At 51.3% G+C, this 20,262-nt stretch overlaps 1 protein-coding gene across 7 annotated transcripts in view; it reads right to left on the bottom strand.

Moving 5' to 3' along the window:
- Positions 1-3,991: 3,991 nt before the first annotated feature.
- ECE2 (endothelin converting enzyme 2) overlaps positions 3,992-20,262 on the bottom strand; it is a 31,677-nt gene continuing 15,406 nt past the window's right edge. Inside the window, exons 1-19 of one of the 7 annotated variants that reach the window (XM_007195314.3) lie at positions 18,273-18,948; positions 17,780-18,004; positions 17,435-17,570; positions 17,005-17,220; positions 16,419-16,543; positions 16,156-16,302; positions 15,938-16,003; positions 11,985-12,173; positions 11,146-11,288; positions 10,748-10,862; positions 9,261-9,371; positions 8,196-8,294; positions 8,010-8,087; positions 7,379-7,482; positions 7,092-7,202; positions 6,899-6,966; positions 6,527-6,717; positions 6,324-6,419; positions 3,993-5,625 (exon numbers count right to left, since the gene is read on the bottom strand). In XM_007195314.3, the coding sequence (XP_007195376.1) occupies positions 5,449-5,625; positions 6,324-6,419; positions 6,527-6,717; positions 6,899-6,966; positions 7,092-7,202; positions 7,379-7,482; positions 8,010-8,087; positions 8,196-8,294; positions 9,261-9,371; positions 10,748-10,862; positions 11,146-11,288; positions 11,985-12,173; positions 15,938-16,003; positions 16,156-16,302; positions 16,419-16,543; positions 17,005-17,220; positions 17,435-17,570; positions 17,780-18,004; positions 18,273-18,311 (2,436 nt within the window). In that variant the 5' untranslated portion in view covers positions 18,312-18,948 and the 3' untranslated portion in view covers positions 3,993-5,448. Of the gene's footprint in view, positions 5,626-6,323; positions 6,420-6,526; positions 6,718-6,898; positions 6,967-7,091; positions 7,203-7,378; positions 7,483-8,009; positions 8,088-8,195; positions 8,295-9,260; positions 9,372-10,747; positions 10,863-11,145; positions 11,289-11,984; positions 12,174-15,937; positions 16,004-16,155; positions 16,303-16,418; positions 16,544-17,004; positions 17,221-17,434; positions 17,571-17,779; positions 18,005-18,272; positions 18,950-20,262 lie in introns of those variants that run through there. The other 6 variants (XM_007195315.3, XM_007195318.3, XM_007195316.3 and 3 more) reach the window with 6 other exon arrangements.

Raw genomic sequence — 20,262 nt, 5'->3', positions numbered from 1 at the left:
GCCCCGCAACGGGAGGGGCCGCGATAGTGAGAGGCCCGCGCACCGCGATGAAGAGCGGTCCCTGCACCGCGATGAAGAGTGGCCCCCACTTGCCGTAACTAGAGAAAGCCCTCGCACGAACTGAAGACCCAACACAGCCAAAAATAAAGAAATAAATAAATAAAGTAGCTATAAAATTAAAAAAAAAAAAAAAAAAAAAAAAAAAAAAAAAAAAAAAAAAAAAAAAAAAAAAAAAAAAAAAAAAAAAAAAAAACAAAAAAACAGCTTTAAAAAAAAAAAAAAAAAAAAAAAAAACTTGTTGCTCTTTTCCACTCAGTGTTTGGATTCTGGGGATGACCTTCCACTTCCATCACCGGTGATGGCCCCAGCCCTAGTCTACTGACAGAAATTGGATGGTCCATAGCTGGTCTGCCTACTCTGTTTTCTGGCTTCGAGATTCCATACTTTGTCATGCTTTCTTCAGTCATCTGTAGAGGTATTTCTCCTAAATCTCTCCTATTTCCATTACTTCTTTCTATCAGATCTCAGATTTTGTCTTTTATACCAGTCACATCCCCACCAGTACCTTAGAGGAGACGGGGTGATGTTGTGGCATAAAGCACAGGCTATTAACAGCTGGTGACTCCAGATGAAGAGTAAACGAATGTCTGTGTACTATGTTTCAACCTTTTTGTAGGTTTAAAATATTTCAAAATAAAAAGTTGGGGGTGGGTGGGAGAACATAAGCTTTAGAGAGGACAGACCTGGTATTTAAAAGCAAATTCTGCCCTTCACCAGCTGTGATATTTGGGCAAGCTTCCTAACCTCTCTCAGCTTGGTTTCTTCTTCTATGAAATGAGAGTAATAAAGTATCTCCCTCAGAAGTTTTTATGAGAATAAAGTAAGACAGTGTATATAAAGTGCTTAGCTAGGTGCTTGGCAACTGGAGAGGAGGCAGTTATCATTTTCCAGCTTCCTCAAATTTGCAGGGCTGCCCCTTGCTCCCTACCTCCAAACACTCAAGCCCCAAACCTCTCTGGCCAAATGCAGATGTCTGGCAATTATTCTCAAGGCCTTACGATAACATTGATATCCTGCCTCAAGCTTCATTTCAGTTAAATTGCTCTCCCAGAAGCACTCCTTCCTACCATTTGGCCAGACTCCCAGCCTTGTGACCAAATTGCTCTCCAATCAGGGGACAGCCCATCCTACCACCTTCCTTCAAATTGCACCCACTGGCCAGCCATGCTTCCCCCAAACGTATGGCCTGAGCTATAGAGCTACACATTTTATGGATGGCTCTACTCATCTGAGAATCATTCGACCCAAAGCGTCACTTATGTAATACCAGAAATGCTTCAGGCCGGACACAGCATTGCACTGTTTCCACTGGGTTGCTACTTTCTTTGTGTGATATTTTTCAAAATCAGATTGCATTGTGGCCCTTTTACTGTTAATTCCCAGGACTGAAAGCACTTGTTACAATCTCCTTTTTTATAACTACTGTTACAACTTCCCTTCTCCAGGCTCTCACCTCTCATTAAGCCCTTTCATCTACCTCCTTCTGATCACCCTAATCATGTCACCATTTCTGAACATGCCCTGCCCCTTCAAGCTGGATCAGTCTTTTCTTGTTGCTGTTCTTTCTGTATGGAATGCCCTTCACTGTTTTCGGCTAGCAAATTCTCCCATCCTCTGTACTCCAGCTCAGTATCACCTGTGTAGGAAGCCTTTCCTGTTATGTCTTTCAAGTTATTAATTTCTTCCCTGTTCTCCTACAATGCTTGATACATACCTCTCCCTCCCTCCACTCTGAGCTCTTAGAGGACAGGAACTGTGTCTTGTTCAACTTTATGCCCCTAGCACCCAATCTAATAGCTGGCTTGTGGTAGGCCTTGACAAATATTTGTTGAATAAATGAATGAATGAATGGCTTTGCAGTCAACTTCAGGTCATCTTTGTTTATAATAATGGCCCATTGGGAGCTCTCTTTGGAGCCCAGAGCTTAGCATTGGGAAACTGTCAGGAGTCTCCATTTGTGATTCGTGATAGGTCTACTGAAACTGTGCTTATTTTATGGAGATTCTCTTCCAACTTGACATTTCGAGAGCACTTCCAAGTGTGAAATCATATTGTTTGGCATATGTTACTGTATTGTGCATGGGAATTAGTCAAACTTCCAATGGGATAGTGTAGGGTATGGCCCAGCACCTTACTAATAACTGCTCTCATGTGTCCACCCAGGAGCACCATCCATTATTCCCCCTTCTGCTTTAACACATCAGAGCATATTGCAGATGCATATTTATCAGCTTGGCAGGCTACTAAGGGTGAAGGTTACATCTGTCACTTGATGTTCACCTTGCCTTGCCCGTGGAACCAAGCACCTGCAGAGTGCTCAACAAACAGTGCCACCTGGCTTAATTTCAGGTCAGCATGTGCTTAGGTTTCCTGCAGCTGCATGGTTGTCACATGTACCTGGCCCAGGTGAGATGGGGGCCATGAAAGTGTACCTGCTGCTAATGGCCTCACTTGGAAGCATGATAAAATTGCCCAGAAGGCAGATGTATATGCTTGAGTCTAAATTCTGCCATGACTTAGCAGACTAAATGGTGATGATTAAGAACATCTGAATTCCAAATCTGAGGATCTGAGTTCCAAATTTGACTTTAATGCAATCTGTCTTAGCTGACACTGGAAGTTATGTCATTTTTTTCCTTAGTTTTGCCACTTGTAAGATAGAGACAATGATAGGACCTCCTTATAAGTTGTTGTGGGAATTTAATGAGGTGATGTTTTTAAAGTGCTTAGCACAGGCTTAAGCAAAAACAACAAAAAAAAGGGACTTGGTAATGAGGGCTGCTCATCATCATCATCATCATTTGACACTTGGACCTTTGCAAATATGGAGTTTTAATGCCACAGTGGCCAGCTGGTCAGTATCCCAAGCTGGCTTCTGAAATCAGGTGTCAAGGGAAGGGCAAGGCTTTGTGATACCAAGCCTATCTCCTCTATCATTACAGTGACATTATAAATCTCACACTCTGTGCAACACCCAAACTTCACAAGCCATTTCTTAATATTTCTTTGGGTTCTGGAACTTGCTAAGCCCATGAATTCACTTCTTAAAACATGAAAGCTGATCTAGTCCTCAGAGATCATCTCATCCAAACCACTTATTTTACAGACTGCTAAGGTTACTGAGATCTGAAGAGGGGATAAGCCATGCCTGGTGTCACAGCTTGGGGTTGGCAGAACTGGAGCCAGAACCAGATTTCCAGACGTGATGGCCCTCCTCTTTCCAATACACTTTGCCACCCCTCCTAGAGTTTTGCTCTCAGAGCAGAGACTCAAGCCATGCTTTCCCTTGGTCTTAGAGTTCCCAAGGCCACTTTTCCTTTTTCTTAGTAGGCAGCAACTTCCTTCCCTTGGTTAGCAGCCACAGTTCCAAGTAACTTGACAGAGACCCACATACAGCTCTTTATGGGGACAGCCTGATGCTGGGACGGGATACAGACTGTGGGACATGTGCTGGTGCCGTCACCCAGGAACCACTGACCCCAGCAACAACCACTGACAAAGCTTCACTCTCACCCCCCCAAACTTAATAAACCCACACCTACTTACACCTTGGGGAACACTGCATTTTAAAGAGAACTGAGACTGGACTCTTTCCACGGCTTTGCTCTGGTTCTCATTTTACAGATAAAGAAACTGAGGCTCATAGAGGTTAGGGAACCGGCTCAAGCTCACACAGCTGTCAGAGCTTCAATTTCAATCCAGGTCTCTGACTGCAGTGAAGTGTTTACAGTTAGACCTGTAAAATGGAAACCGGAGCACTTATAAAATATGTTGCTGCGAGGATCGGGTGAGCTTATGAAGGTGAAAGTGCCAACAGAAGAAGAGTCACCTGAGGGAGGGAATCATCTTATTCCTCTTTCCGTCACCAGTGCCTGGCATATTATTGGTAATCAATATACTTGTAAAAATAAATCTATGAATATATAAATTTATAAATAAATGAAGGAAGGAAGAAATGAGCCACCTAGCAGAAGTGCCTGGAACACAGAGGTATTCAATAAATGCTCCGTTTCCCTCACTTGTTCTGGAGGGTGGCAGCCAAACCTGCAGTCTCTGTGCCTGGAACTTGGTAGGCCTCGATGAGCGTGTGTAGGTGGGATGAGCAGCTCTCAGGAGCGCTGAGCCTTTGAGAACATGGAGAAATGCATGTCTTCTCAGCCACAAGCAGAGGCTGGTGCTCCAAGCTCCAGGGAGTGAAATGCTACCTTGGCCAGGGCTGCCCTCCACTGCAGGGCAAGGGCCACCCATCTTCCAAGCCGACCCTGGCCAAGTAGTTACCCAGTCTCAGTGTCAGACCCAGCTGCATGCACCAGTGGAGGGCCGTGGCAAACGCTTCCAGCTATAGAACAGCCAGTGATGGAACATGGCCACCAGTGAGCGGAGGATGTACTCCACTTGCCAGACTCAACTTCATGCCATTCCTCCATCCTGCCTCTTTCTTTGTCTTCTTGGGACTTCAAATTTCAGTCCCCTGTGTCTGGTGAGTGAGTAAATGAGTGCCTATAAGAGTACCTGGCATACAGCAGGTACTCAATAAATACTGGTGGGATGAGTAAATGAAAACAGGACTGAAGGAAGAGACAGGCTGACTGATGCGTGTCTGTTTATTGGCACAGGGTCCTACAGGGCCAAGACCACTCCTTCCCCACTCTCTTTCCTATAAAAATAAACTCTATCCTTCCCTCTCCCTGCTCTATCTGCTTTCCTGCTTGGTCCAGGGAGAATCAGTCATCCCCTAAGACTTGTACGCCGAGACACGGGGACTAGCATCCCCTCCAGGTACACTCTTCCCCTCTGAGCCCAGGGAACCTGGGAGGCAGCAGGAAGGTTCGTGAAGGCTTCCACTAGGAACTGAGCACAGGTGGATTGTCAGCGAGGGCTGGCAGCAGTATTTGGAGCAGCAGCAGGAGCAACACGGGGTGGGGGCCACCCCGAGGGTGGGGCTGAAAGGAGCTCCGTCTACTCCCGAGGGAGCACTGAGTGAGCCTTGGGGAGAAGTGTGGGAGGCACACCAGCCGGGCCCTGCGTGGTCAGCATGTGGCAGTCACCGCAGGCCCCGTGGCCACCAAGCCCAGGGAGCTTGGGACCAGAAGAGGTGGACTGCTTCCTGTGGGAGCTGGTGCCCCCTGCCCAGGCCTCCTCCAGGCAGGGTGACGCGGAAGAATGTCACAGTGAATGGTGGGGGCTCTGCTGGAGGCAGGGACACCCCCAAAGCAGAGGCACGATGTGGTGGTCGAGGAGGGACTAGGACTCATGTCATCTGTGGTGTGGAGGGGCCGGACCCAGCCCAGCTGGCATTTGCCTTCTCCAAACCGCAGAGCAGACAGCCTCGCTGGGCAAGCTGCCCCAGGCCCTGGCAACAGCTGGCCATTTCTCCCCGAGCCAGGTCTACCACACCTCACAAAGCTGCCCTGAGTTCATGGGGGAGCCGACAGGGCAGCCGAAGTGCCGCAGGAAGTCACGGGAGTTGGCGAGCGTGCCCAGCACGCGGAAGCGGGCAGGGCTGTGGGGGTCCGTCACCAGCCCCTCGTGAGAGCTCTCGGGTGTGCGGACCGAGCACCACACCTGCAGGCCAGGACAGACACGGGGACACAGGGTGTCTAGGGCGGGCAAGGCCACTGCCCCAGCTGCAGCAGAGCCGCCCCAGGGACACATGGCACCACCGCCCCAGGCCCTGGGCTCCGGGGGCCTCAGGGATGTAGGAGAGGGCTTAGACGGAGTCTCAGCCCCGACCCCTTGCCATCGGCACGGAGGGAGGAGAAAGCGCCCTCCCTCTTAAGGGCCTTTCAGAGCTGCCTGGACAATGGGTTGCCCAGATGGATGTGTCCCAGGGGAAGAAACCCAGCCCCCAGAGGCTGCCTGCTGTAGTGCAAAGTACCTGGGGGAGACCCTGCTGAGTCTGCCACTTACTTTATTCCTGGGTAGCCCTGGACGAGCCACTTTGCCCCGCGCTTCCTCCTCCACAGCCACCTCACAGGAGCATCGTGAAGATCAATCCCGCTCCCCACCCCTTGCCCCATCAGGCAGGGCAGCCCTGCCCTTCGAGATCTGCAAAAGCCTCCTGAAGCCTTCTCCCTCCTCAGCCCTCCTCACGTGCTTTTGTGGACCCCGCCAAAAGGCTTCACGAGGCCTTCCCAAACCACTTTCCACACTCCAACTTCGGCCCCATTTCCCAGTCCCTTCTGCATGCCCCAGACTTCTAAGGACATGCCCAGGAGGTTGTAGGAGAAGGGCAGACCCCCGGCCTCCCAGGAGGGCAATACCTGGGCAAATCCCACAAAGAAGAGCTGGTGGTTGGTGAGCCCCACGGCTGGTAGCTGCTGCTCCTCCCCATGCTTTCTTAGCCATGCTTTGTAAGCCTGGGGTTGGGAACAGATGGCAAGTCTGTCGGGGCCTGCCCACCAGCTCCACCCAGTGCCCTGCCCCCCCAGGGCAGGTGAGCCTCAGCCACCAGGGGGCCACTCACATTGTAGGCAGCCTTAAGCCCTCCGTTGTCAGCGATGTTCTCCCCCAGCGTCTGGCGGCCGTTGAGCTTCTCCCCGTTGACCTGGTACTGGCTATACTGCTCCTCCATGCAGGCCGTGTGATTCCGGAAGGCTGCCAGCGACTCATTCTGCCACCATGGCCGCAGGTTCCCTTCCTTGTCATACTCGCGCCCTGAGGAGAACTAACCTTTGCACCCCACCGAGACCAGAACTCAACCCTTGGGGGCACAAGTGCCCCCACCAGCCCTAGTCCACAGACCCCAGGGTCCACGGGGCCTGCTTCCAACATCCCAAGGTTTTGCAGGAGCCACTAGGAATTCTAGGCTGGAGGAGACAACTGCATGGACCTCTACCTTGGTCATCAAAGGCATGTGTCAACTCGTGGCCCATCACCACGCCGATGCCACCAAAGTTCAGGGCCCTGGTAGGTGAGGAATGTTGAGTGAGGACATGGTGGGGGGACTTCTAGATCCCACCTCCAGCCCTGCTCCCAGCTCACCCACAGGCCCAGGCCCCAGCACCCAGCCCCTCCTGCCTCAGACACACTTGGGGTGGTTGCGGGCGTAGAAGGGGGCCTGCAGGATGCCAGCGGGGAAGACGATTTCATTCTTGGTTGGAAGGTAGTAGGCATTCACTGTCTGGGGGGTCATACTCCACCTGGGGGAGGGAGAAGCTGAGGCGGAGCCTGATTCTCGATGCCCAGCAGCCCTGACCTACATTCTAGAAGAACCTCGTGCCTCATTTGGGATCCATCTTGCCATCCCCTTCCCTCAGCCCTGGAAACCTCCCCTACGTCTCCTGCTGCCCCAAGTGTCTGCGGCCCCCATTCTTACTGGTCCCGGCTGGGAGGCTTGCGGAGCTGGTCAGCCATCACCTTAGCAGAGAAGTTGTACAAATTCAACATGTTCTGGAAGAAGGAATCTTCAGACACTTCATACTGTGGGAATGGTAGGAAGTAGAAAGCCAGTGAGAGAACACGTTGGAGAAGATAATAGTCCCAGTTTGGCTACTAATTAGCACCCTTCTGAGCCTCAGTTTCTTCAACTGTAAAATCGGTGTAAAATATCTAATAAATAATAATTGCCAATATTATGTTGTAGCTGCTTTATTTTTTTTTAATACTATCTCCTTTTATTCTCACAACAATCCTATCAGGTAAGTGCTAACAGGACTCCCTTTTACAGATGAAGAAACTGAGGCTCAGAGAGGTTATATAAATTGTCCAAGGTTACAGTTAGGTAAAAACAGGTTTGACTACAAATCCCTGCTTGTGAACACTGCATTCTACTGCTGTCCGGCCTGCAGCCTGGCACACAGCCAGCACTTGAGCAATGCTGGCTGCCTGCACTTGCCTCTGAAAGGCAGCAACAAGTATCTCCTTCCCTCTCAGCACTTGAGCTCCCATTCCTGAGCCCTGTGCCCCCCACAGGGCTAAGGTTCAGTACTGATGGGCAGGGTACTCACCCCATCATAAACATCATCCAGCTCTTTGGGCTCCAGGATGAAGTCTGGGAAACCAATCATATCATAGATGGCATCTGCCTAAAGAGACCAGGTTAAGGGTTTTCCTCCCCAGGCTCCCCCACCCCGCCAAAACTGTATTCTCCATCCTCACCTCAAGATGGCACCCCAACCCTGGCCACTGCTCACTTTCTCCTTGGCTGCCTGGCGGGTCTTCTCATCCATCCAAACCAGCTGTCCCAGGGCCTCCTCAAAGGCAGTCCGGATCTCGCTGATCATCCCCTCTGCCTGGGAAGGAGGGTGCACAAGTCTGCCTCCCACTCACACTAAAGCATCCTTTCTCCCCGTCTACCCTAATGCCCCATCCCCCCTAGTGCCCCATCCCTGTCCTTCCAGGGGAGCACATGGGAGTACCCAGACTCTTGAAATAAGGCTGAGCATCTGGGCAGGATGAGAAGGAAACATGATTTGTGAAGGTACTGGGACTGTGGTGGCTTTTTTTCTAATTAATCAAAAAACTGGCAATAAGTTAACTGAATTAACATTATAATTTAATGTAGTGCATTGATTTTTATCCGATTATGAAAAGAAGGCATTAATAGCAGAAAATGTGGAAAATTGAGAAGAGTTGAAGAAGAAAATAGACCATTTAAAATCTTATCCCTCACAGATAACTCCTTTCAACATTTTGATTACCTATGTCTAGTGTCTTCCCCTGCTGGGATATATATATATATATATATACACACATACATATATATATATACACACACACATATACATATAATATGGAATTATGTTGTGCAACATATATATATTTCATAACTTACTTTCTTTTCACTAACAATCATCAGTTTTAAGGCTGCCTCATAATCCAGGCTAATCACAATTTGTTTTTCCAGTCCCCTATGCTGGACATTTAAGCTGTTGTCATTTTTGCCTATTATAAACAACACTGCCATTTACATTCTTATAGGTAATATTTTAAGCACAAACATCATTTCCTAAAAAATAAACATTATTTTTCTAATTATATAGGTAACATAAACTCATTGTAGAAAACTTGGAAAACACAGAAAACTTTAAAAGACAAAAACAAAAAAAAGATCCCTCATAATCCCAACCACCCAAAGTAATCACCATTAATTTGTCGATGAATTTCCTCCCAATTTTTTCCCTGTAGGTACATACAAATATGAATGGTGAATTTTAACTAAAACAAGGGGCAGTGTTGGAAGGACCCCGAAGACTCACAATTTCCTTACTCTGCCGGTCAAACGTGGCCTTCACAAAGAGGGAGCCCAGAGCGAAGCCAAGGGCGTCGTCCGTGTTGGAGATGCAGGTCTGCCACCTTGGCGTGCAGGACTGGAAGGGGTAAAGAGCCAGGCCTCCTGGAGATGGCTCTGCCCTCCAGTCTGAGGGCCTTTCTCTGTCTCTAGGGCCAACCCCTCTCAGCTCTGCACATAGGAGGCCTGGGTTTGGGGTGCTATCTCTCCCTCAGACTCCAGGGAAAATGAAGGGCAATATCGCAAAGCATGCCAACCCCAGCAGCGAAACCTCAGGAGGGACATGTGTGCTGCCCACTCTATTTGCAGCACTCTCCTCCTCTTATGTTTCTCAGAGGCCCACTGGGGTCCAGACGTTTCTTTGCTCAGCTGCACATCTCAGTCTTATATCCAGTCAGTCCCCCATACCAGAAACCTGGGAGTCACCAGCTTCCTCCATCTCCCTACCCTCACGTTCAATCTATCACCAGATTCTAATACTAACTCTGCTTCTTAATCGTCTCCTCCGTCCATGCCGTTGCCACTTCCCTGTCCTATAACACTGTCATCTCTTGCCTGAAGATTGCAGTGGCCTCCTAACTAGATACTCGACTCCATTCTCATCCCCCTCCCGTCACCCCCTCCATCCATCTTCCATTTAGCTGCAGAAAGATGATCTAATACATAAATCCAACCAGGTTACACATCTGCTTAAAACCATCCCAGGTTCTCCATCCCTGAATCAAGGCCAGGCTTCCTAGGCACAGTATTCAGGTCCTTCCAAGGATTGCCCCAGGCCCGCCTCACCACCCTCAGCCTCTCCGGTGCCCTGTCCTCAAAGTCATGCCAGAACACATGCAAAACTACCACGGTCCTTCTGGCCTCTGGGAATTTACACATGGTATTCCTTCAGCCTGGAATCCCTTTTCCCTGGCTTTCTTGATGAACTCATTCTTCAAATGTCACCTCTTCAGAGAAGCCTTTCCTAATGCCCCCCATCCCCCAGGTAAAATGTGCTGTCTCCACCTCTGTCCTACAACACAAAGAAGGTTTGTCACTCAGTGTGAGCACTTATCACCCCAAAATATAATGTTTGTTTACACGTCTCCTTCCCCCACTTAACAGGGCTTCTTGAAACCAAGAACTGCATTTATTCATTTTCTCCTTCACCCTCATCAACAAAGTTGAGTGCCTACACATAGCATGCACTGGGTAGGTGCTTCACTTACGTGAACTCAGTCCTCATAACAACCCCACAAGAAATTCCTGTTTTACAGACTAAGAAATGGAGAGTCAGAGAGGTGGGGGGATATGCTCAAGGTCCCATAGGCCAAGAAATAGAGGAGTTAGGAATGGAACCCAAGTCAGCCTGATTCCTAATCCTGTGCTCCATGTGCAAATGGTGCCTGACACACAGTGGGTGTGAAGTGTCAGCTTGACTGGATTGGAAGGTGGGAGCAGAGTCAGAAAGCCCACCTTCTTGGTGCCATAGAGGGTCTCCAGCAGCTTCTCTTGTGCAGACTCAAAGCGGCGATCCAGGCTTGATGTTGTCTTCTGTACCAGGTTCCAGATCAGGTAATTGTTCAGGACACTGGCATTCAGGTAGCCAGAACATATGGTAAAGGCAGGTAACGTTTCCACCCCAAACCAGCTCTACCAGCATGCAGACAGCAGGAGTCCCGAGAGGCACATGTGGGAGCTGTCCCATAATCCCTCTCTCTTACCCTGGGACCACACACCTGCCTGTAAAAGTCAGGTTGGAGCTAGGTGTGGAAACAGAGACCACAAGTGGGTCCCCTGAAGCCCCGGCCTAGGGGAAGAGCCTGCACAGAGCCCTGAGCCCCACCCTTGACACCTTGGGCTCCACCCCCCACCTTGGCTCTGTGCGGTTGATGAGCTCTGACACCTGCTGCAAATAATCCATCCCATACACCACCACAGGCTCAGAATCACCCAGCTCCAGCGGTGACAGCAAGAAGGACAGGAACTCCAGCCAGTCCATGGAGGGCGCCAGGGCCTGTGAGCAAAAAAATCTCAAGCGTCCCTGCCCCCTTGGCTTTCAGCAGACCACTCCGCCATTGATACAGTGGAGCTGGAAGCCCTTTCCATTGTCATAGCAACAGCTACTAGCTGCTTGCAGGCCCCTTCCTATAATAAACCCGTTTTCAGGCGTAAGTGCTCTTCAATCAGGAAACCCAATCACATATCATACAAGGGAAACCACCATGTGTGATATTTAGTTGGGCTGCAGATATTCAAATATCTTTCAAACAGTTAACAAACTCCCCAGATACCACCCAGGTTCCCTACATACCTGGCTCTCCTCCAGAACCCCCCCTTACCCAACTTTTCCATAATCCAACGACTAAGAGGCTGATGCCTGGCACAGAAAGGGCCCTCCAGGAGATGCTTCCATTTCTCTTCTGATTGTTTTGTGGACATCTTGTACAAGTTGTCATAGATTTTTAACATAATCCCTCTATGCATCCCCAGACAATACGAAAGGGACCAAGGGATGGCCCAGTGGGGGTGCCCTAAAATGGACACCACTTTTCCTTCCAGGATAGCAACAGTTCAGCTGGGAAGCTCAGAGAAAGCAAGGAAATGAGGAGAGGCTTGGCTGCCTCAGACAGATGGCATGAAGGGAAGCTGGGTGGCCTCTGCCAGGGCTGGCCCCCCCCCACAAGCTGTCTCTGTTCCCTGCCTGCCCCACCTGCAGCTCTGCGATGCTCATCTTGTGGTAGATCCTCTCCTCATCCCGCCGCTGGTCCTGGGGCACCGTGATGTTGGCCAGTTGTATCTCCAGCTCCAGCACCTGCTGCATCTGCTCCCGCGTGGAGGCTGGATGTCCTCCCAGCAGCATTCCCAGCTCCTCCATGTAGTCCAGGTAGGCGGTAAGCACCTGTCAAGGCCCCAAGTCATCCTCAGAGCCCAGCAACAAGTCCTGCCCAAGGCTAAGATGACTATTCTGGCTGCTACCCCTGCTCACCATCTCTTCTGCAGACCCTCCTCACTGTCTCGTCTGCAGACCCTCCTCGTAGAAGCTTTCCTGGATGACCCTCATCATTTCTGTCATACTGCTTATCACCATCTGCTAGGATCTTTTTTTATTTATTTGTGCAATTGTTCATCATCTGTTTCCCCAAGGAGAAGGTAAGTTCCAGGAGAGCACTGTTCCAAGTTACAGTGGCTTATTCACCACTGTATCCCAAGGGTCTGGAATAGGGCCTAGCACAGAATAGGAGCCCTATAAATATTTGTCCAGTGGATGGATCCGCTTCCCATACTGCTCTGCCTTCTCATTTCCTAAAGCCCTTCTACTTTTCCCAGCCCATCAGTGACCATGTGCCTTCACTTAACAGCTGAGTGGACCCCAATGGGGAATTTGGTCCACAGTGGCTTCAATCTCCTTCTACCTCCCATCCTGCCAGGCCTCAAACTTGCTGCCTTCCCCTCTGGTCTCCAAGGGGGAGAAAAGCACAGAAAAGAAATATTTAGTGACTACATGTATATACATGTATCAAATTCTCTGCTGGCGTTTTACATGTAATATATCTGCCCCCTGACCCCGCGCCCACCACGGCAACTCCATAAAGTATTAGTTCCATTTTACAGATGAAGCTTGGCAAGATGACATGATTTGACTCATACCACAAACTAGCAGATGGCAGAGTTGAAGTGTGGCCCAGGCCTGATGACTCCAGGGCCACAATCCCAGCACTGCCTGGGCTCAGAACAAACCCATGTCGCCTCAGCGCCTGCTGGCACTTGAGCTGCATGGGGGCAGGGGCTGTTTGTTCTGTTCTGCACTGTAGTCGCAGGCTCTAGCACAGCATCTGGCACATAGTAGGTGCTCAATAAATATTTGTTGACTGATGGATGAAAACCCATGCACAGACCCTCAGCCCTGCTCAGCACTGACTTCCTGTGGTCCTCATCCCAGGGACCACTCTCACTCTTGCCCTGAAGCCACACCCAGGGCTCCTTTAATTGCCAAAGGCCATCTCCTCTTCCACTTTACTGAGAAGTTTTAGATCCCCTAATATCCATTCTCTGCACTTCAAAATATCTCCTTTTTCCCACCTCCCCTCTTTCTTGCTGCTGCTGCTGTCAGAAGAAGAGGCTTGCATACCAATTCCAGTTATCCCAGCTCCTAAAGTGGATGGTTGGTTCAACCAGTGATCTTGCCCTGACCCCCAACTCACTTACCCCTCTCTCCCTACTTCCTTACTTTCAGCTTAAGACTTGCCTTTTTTTTTTAATGTGGTTTTTTTTTTGGCCGTGACACTCGGCTTGCGGGATCTTAGTTCCCTGACCAGGGATAAAACCCGGGCCCCTGGCACTGGAGGTGTGGAGTGCTAACCACTGGACCGCCAGAGAATTCCCAAGACTTCCTTTGGCACTACAGCTTCCCCTAGATGCTGGCACAGGAGACTTCCTACCCAAGACAACTGGTGACACACTGAGAGCTGAATTGAGGCTTCTCCTGCCCTTTCCTGGGGGTCAGACCATGTGGTTCTCTCCTGAATTCTCAAAATTCCTCCCCTGACTCAGGTGATATCAAAACCATACATCTCTGTTCATAACACTCTCCACTTTTGAGTTTCCTATTCCATTTCTTTTGGGATAAATGCTAAACTTGACCCATAGTGTTTATGTATAACATGACTCCACCTACCTGTCCAGAAGGACTTGGCCCACTCTCCCCTCCCACTGCCCTCTCTGATCTGTCAACAAGTCACACCCCTTCCCACCTCAGAGCCTTTGCATCAGCTGTTCCCTTTGCCTAGAACCCTCTCCCTTCCCACAGCCTACCCTCACCCTAGGACCAGGCTGGCTCCCTGTTACTGCACTCTCGGAATGCCATGCTTCTCCTCTTACAACAGTCCCAGCAACTGTACACAGGATAACTGCGCTTGGCCATTTCATGCCTTCTCCCCCACTGAGTGGCAGTGTCTTGTTCACCACATGCTAGCGGAGGGTCTGGCTGAGGGATGCTTGGTAAGTGTTTGGGAGCGAATGGGAGAAGGACAAACCCCTCCTCCTGGTTGTCCTTCCCCACAGAAGTCTCTCTTTCTCCCGCTGCCCTTGAAATACAAGGATCTCCTCCTCCTTCTTTTTTTTAAAAAAATATTTATTTATTTATTTGGTTGCACTGGGTCTTACTTGCGGCACACGGGCTCCTTAGTTGTGGCATGCAAACTCTTAGGTGCGGCATGCATGTGGGATCCAGTTCCCAGACCAGGGATCAAACCCGGGCCCCCTGCATTGGGAGCACAGAGTCTTATCCACTGCGCCACCAGGGAAGTCCCAAGGATCTCCTTCTTTTCCTTCTCTAGTCTTACCCTTTCTCTCACTTCTCCTAAGCCTTTGTCTAGGCTTTTAAGGAGATGCCCCTCAAGCCTTCGGCTCCCTCCAGGCCCGTGCTCTCTCCAGGACCCCACCCAGCTTTCACAGCTGTCTGCTGACCTCTGTACAGAGATGATACCCAGGTCCCTCACACTCACACGTCTGAAATGAGCAGCTCCCACTCCCTAAGGGTCTGCCACATGCAGAAGCATATACTTGCATCCTCCTCCTGCCTCCAAGCACTATATGAGGTAGATGCTGTGATCCCCATTTTTCAGATGAAGAAACAGCCTCAGAGAGCTTAATCAACTTGCACCAAGCTGCCAAGCTGGGATTAAAATCAAGGTCTGACTTCAAAGTCTGCCTTTTTCCTGTGATATCACCACCTCCCCAATGTGCTTGAAGCTGGTTCTCCCTGTAGGGACCCCAAATTCTCTAAGGACCCCTCCATTCCACCATCATTCAGGTGCACAGCCTCAACTATCTTTACCTGTTCCTCCTTCTGCTCATCTCTTCTAACATCCAGGCATCAACAATTCATGATTTGGACTTGATTATGTCTCTTGCATCCTCCCCTTCCTGACTTTCCTTCTGCCACTTCCCCCATTTGGGTCCTCACAGACTCAGAGCCTGGAGTACTGTAGACATTCTTAACTGATCTCCAGGCTCCCTCTCTTGCATCTACTTTTCACACCCAGCCATACTGCCTTCCCAAACTAGTTCCTACCCACCTTTCCACTCTCTCATCTGCTTTGAGCTCTACACTTTGCCAAACTGGACCCCTTCCTGTGGTCCAAACACGCCTTAGCTATTCCTTCTTCAACACTTTTGTTTAAAATCTGAGCATGCCCTCACCCAGTCCTAGATATTCTACAGGGCCTGGCTCAAATGCAACCTCCTTAGGAAAACTTCTCTGGCTGCCGGGTCTCTCCTGAGTCCCAGAGGCCCTCTTTTGAGCCATATTCTCAGCTGTCTAGGTCTGTGAACCCATCTACACTGAAAGCTTCCTATGACAGTGGCTCTGAAATGTACGTCTCACAGTAGGTGCCTGTAAAATGTTTTCCTGGAAGAGTAAGAGAAAGGAAGGAAGGAAAGAAGGGAAGAGGAAGAGAGAAAGGAAAGGGAAGGGAAGAAAGGAGGGAGGGAAGAATGCAGGAAGCGGAGAATGAAGAGAGAAAGAAGAAGGAATGGTTGTCGGCTCACTAGGTGACAGGATAGGCTCACCTTCGCCACTCTGACCCTGGGCAAAGGGAAAAGTAAACAGGGATCAGCCCAGCTCAGGGGGGTCGGGGTGGATATTCTGAGGATGCTCCTTACTTTCTCATTGGCAGTCCTGTTTAGGTAGTAATCTCGAGAGGGTAGAAAGAGCCCAGACTGGTCCACCTGCGACAGCAAGGTAAAGAGTGAGTCCTCCCCGCCCTGAAATCTGGACTCTTGTGCGGGGGAGCCGCCCCAGCCAGCCCATCACAGGGGAGGGGCGTCTGGTCTCAGCAAATAGTCCATAAGTCCCTCCCCACCCTTCCCCAGCCTAGTACCTGGATAACATTGCTGTTGGAACTCTTAGAGTCGGCACTGATGTAGACAGTGAAGAAGGGGGTGGCCCTGTAGGTCCCTGCTACTGCCTTCAGCACCTCCATGAAGTTGTCCTGGTCCCAGGGCCCCGTAACGTTCCAACCACCAATCTGAGTAGAGACCATGGTGGCACCTCTGGAACAGGGGCCCCTAAAGCTTTCTGGGGCCACATCCTCTCCCAAGGCCTGTGCTGCTCCCCCACCTGCAGCCCATCCCGGGGGCCTACCTTGTCAATGAGGTCTCGCAGCGGCTGGGCTCCCAGCTCTTCAATGCGCTCCACCTGTAGGCAGGAGAGGTAGAAGCGCTGTGTCTTCCGCTCGGCTTCACTGCTGGAGTTGAAGGTGGTGTTTTCTGTTGAATAGAACACAGGGCCGGGTGGCAACCATGCTAACTGCTAAGAGGGGTCCTGGACCCTTGCTTGATCCCTCTCCTTGCCTCCTCAAGGGGGTAGTCCTCCTAATGTAGACCCAGGAAGACTGTCTGCCACAGCAAAGTGTAGCTTCCTCTCCCCTGTCCAGGGAGACTCTCAAAGATCTCTAAGCACTACAGACTCCCTGGTGCCTACCACACCTCAGCAGTGCTCCAGAGTGCAGAGAGGAGTCCCTTCATTAACCTCAGAGGTCTGCCCCCTCAAACTCATCTCCACCCCTCAGGAGCCCACTGCTCTCTGCATCCCCTATGCCAGGAGTGGTGGCAGTCATCCACTTATTCATTCATTCATGGACATTTCTTGAGTACCTACTAAGTGCCGAGCCCTGTGCTGGGAATGAGGCATGTACTTGGCTCAGTGCCTCCCGGACAGGCCCATTTACCGAGCAGGTGCTTCAGTATGGCCTGGTTCTGGTCCCAGAGGCTGTTGAAGGTGTTCCAGCGAGAACGCCCATCAGGCAGAGGGTTTCTCCGAATCCAGCCTCCGCAGGAGAACTGGTAAAAGTCCTCACAGGGGCTCACCCCACGGTCCAGGGACTCCAGGATTTTTCCGGCCACTCGAATGCAGGCCTCTGTGAGGCAAGTGCTGTGGGATGGGTCTGTGGCAGGGGACATGGGGGGTAGTGGGGTGGGGGACTGTCAGTCAGTCTAGGAGAGGCAAATGCTTTGGGAGGGGCCGTGACAGCAGGAAGGTTGGGAGGAGGGAGAACAGCTGGGGGAAGGCTGGCCCCACCCAGGGAGAACCTTAGCAGCCCCTTCTGCCTCCAGAGCCCGCAAACTAAGAGGGCTGATGACAGGAGTGGGCCCACCTACCTCTGTGGTACTGGACCCACAGGGCCACCAAGCAACCCAGAAGCAGTGCAGCCAGCAGTAGAGAGACACCAGCCAAGACCAGCTCCAGCTGGGTGTGCGAGCCCAAGAGGTGTCTTGTCCTCTTCCGGAATCCCACCTGGGGAACAGAGGGGGACCTGGAGCTAGCAAGCTGCAGGTGGGCGACCCAATCACAGAAGTCCTCCCAGAGGGTGAAGGCACAGGCAGTTTCCAGAGCCATGAAGCAAAGACGCTAACAGGGTTAACTTGGGGCACAGGGGCAATGAAGCAAGCTGAGTTGATCCCTCAGCCTGTTTTGTGCAACGTCATGACTTCGAATCGCCTCACCATAGTCCTAGCGCAGAGGCCAGAGATGGAGCGGAGGTGGGGGCAGGTGACCCTCCAGGGCAACCCAGAGCTCCCAGGTGTGCCGGACGTCATGCCAGGGCGGGGGCCTGGTGAGACAGGGATGACCCCCTTGCCCACCTCCACGGCGTCCGGGGAGGCCCCGCCCTCTACGGGGGTCTCGGGTGCGTCTTCATCCCGCAGCGTGGCGCGTTTGTACTCCACCATCTGCCAGACAGTCGGGGCGCCAACCCAGGTCAGGCAGAGAGAGCTGCGCGCCCACGGCCCTGCCCCGGCGCCCCTCGCCCGGCCTGGCCCCTCCTGCATGAAGTGCGGGTTCCTTCCCTCCGGCCCGCCGGGCTCTCCGGCCTGGGTCCCTCTGACCCCGCCCGTCAAGTTCACAGCCCCTTCTCCGCGAGCCGGCGCCCCTTCCCGACGCCGCCTGCCCCTGTGCCTCCCCCCAACCCCGGTCCTTTCCCCCGGGGCCTCCACTCACGTTGCCGCCGCCGCCCATCTCCTGCAGCGCGACGCTCATGGTGGAGTCGGGGCCGGCGGCACCTTAGGGCTCCCGGCGGCTGGCCCTCGCCCGGGCCGTGGCCTCGGCCCCCGGCCCGGCCGCGCCACCGCCCTTCATCGCAGCAGTCGCCGTAGCCTCTTGCTCCGCTGCCGCCGCCGCCCCCGCCTGCCTGCGCCCCCCTCCCGCCGCGGCGCCGCGCCAGGGGTGGGGGAGACGTGGGGAGGGGGAGGAGCGCGCCTGCCGCGCCCCGCCGTCCGCCCGGCGCCCGGTCCTCGCTCCGGGTGCCCGCGGCCAGCCCCGCAGAGCTGCACCCAGCCTGCCGCCCCAGCCGGAGCGAGCCGCCCTGCAGAAACGCCGGAGACTCCCTCTCAGCTTCGTGGTCAGCACCCATCCCAGCAACACCCTCTTGCAAGCCTCCCGTCATTTACATTCCTTTGACCCAGGCCCAAACCCTGCTGATATTTTTTGGCCCAACTCCCCAGATTGCAGGCCCTCCCCATTCCCTTTAAACACCTTTGAGAAATTATGCTCTCATGGAGAACGTCTTCCCTCAGCTGTCCGCACTGCCCCTCTTCAGCCAGCACATACAGAGCAGCACAGAGGAGGTGACCCACATTCAGGACGTCAGCACGATATCTATACAGGGAGCACATAGACCCAAAGTACACAGGCAGGCACTCAGCCCGACACACGGTCCACACACACACACACACTCACTACTCACAGAATGCACACACTGCATATTCACACAACATGTATACACACACCAGGCACCCAGAGCCAACATATGTTCTATACTGAGGTTCTGGACACACACAACACACATACAACACACACAAAGTGCTCGGACATCATGTTACACACAGCCCACACTCTGAGTCCACCCTTACATGTTGCTTCAAGACTGCACTTTTACTCTCCAAGATAATTGTTGTCATCAGATCATCTCACAAAGGAAGGGTTACAGATGGTAACAAATCGGCAGGGAAAAAAACAGCTATGCACAGATATTTAAAGTAAAGACGAGCTAACACTTCTAACTTGAGGAAAGCAAATCACTTTATTTGGGAGGTTTACAAGAAAAAAAAAAAAAAAACCCCACACACCAAGCAATATTTAACTGAAAAGCAATAGTGTGGCATCTATGCATCTGCCATCTGCCTTCCATATTGTCATTCCTTAATCAAGCCTGGTGGTGTTGCAGTCTGCTTCACTGAAGAGTGCCTAGTTTTTTGTTTTGTTTGTTTTTTTACCTCAAATTTTTAAAAAGTGCCTCATCCTCATCCCGCCTCTCTTTTGCAAAAGAGTATATGGATTTGACCTGAGAAGGCTTGGAATGGTAGCAAATCCACCACCCATTTCTTGACTCTCACCTCAGTTCTCAAACCTCTTGCTGTGAGCAGTTCTAACATGGAATGCTCTTGTGGCTGAGAGAGGGTAGGTGATGAATGGATCAGGCTGAGAAATGTTGGATTGCTGTCTTTTGGCATTTTCCACCCCAAAATTGCATGTTCTCAAACAAGAGACAGTACAGTGTCATAGTTAGGATGAAAGATTCTGGATTCAGACTCAATTTCCTCTCTTGTAAAATGGAAATAAGAATAGTACCTATTTCAAAGGATGGTTGTGAGAATTAAATGAAACAATACTTGTAAAATGCTTAGGACAATGTGTGGCACGTAATGAGTACTCTAGCTGCTATTATTATTGTTGTTGTTATTATTATTAAAATCCTATAGGTAGAAATGAGAATTGCACGGCTGGAGGAAGCCTATTCTGTTTCCCAGACGGTAGAGTAGGCACATGGGTTCTAGGTTAGTCAGGGGTTCCCTGAGCAAGGAACTTTCACATCCAGCCACACTGTGGTCTGCAGCACCACGACCTTGGGATATCCACATAGGACAAGTCTCTGGAGTTGTTCATGTTCAGTCTGATGACAGTGTGGCATCACATCACTCACCTCTTTCCC

This window comes from Balaenoptera acutorostrata, chromosome 4 (assembly GCF_949987535.1).
Source record: "Balaenoptera acutorostrata chromosome 4, mBalAcu1.1, whole genome shotgun sequence".
Lineage (NCBI taxonomy): Eukaryota > Metazoa > Chordata > Mammalia > Artiodactyla > Balaenopteridae > Balaenoptera > Balaenoptera acutorostrata.
Note: the sequence above shows the minus strand (reverse complement) of the source record. Positions and strands in the feature narration are given on the sequence as shown.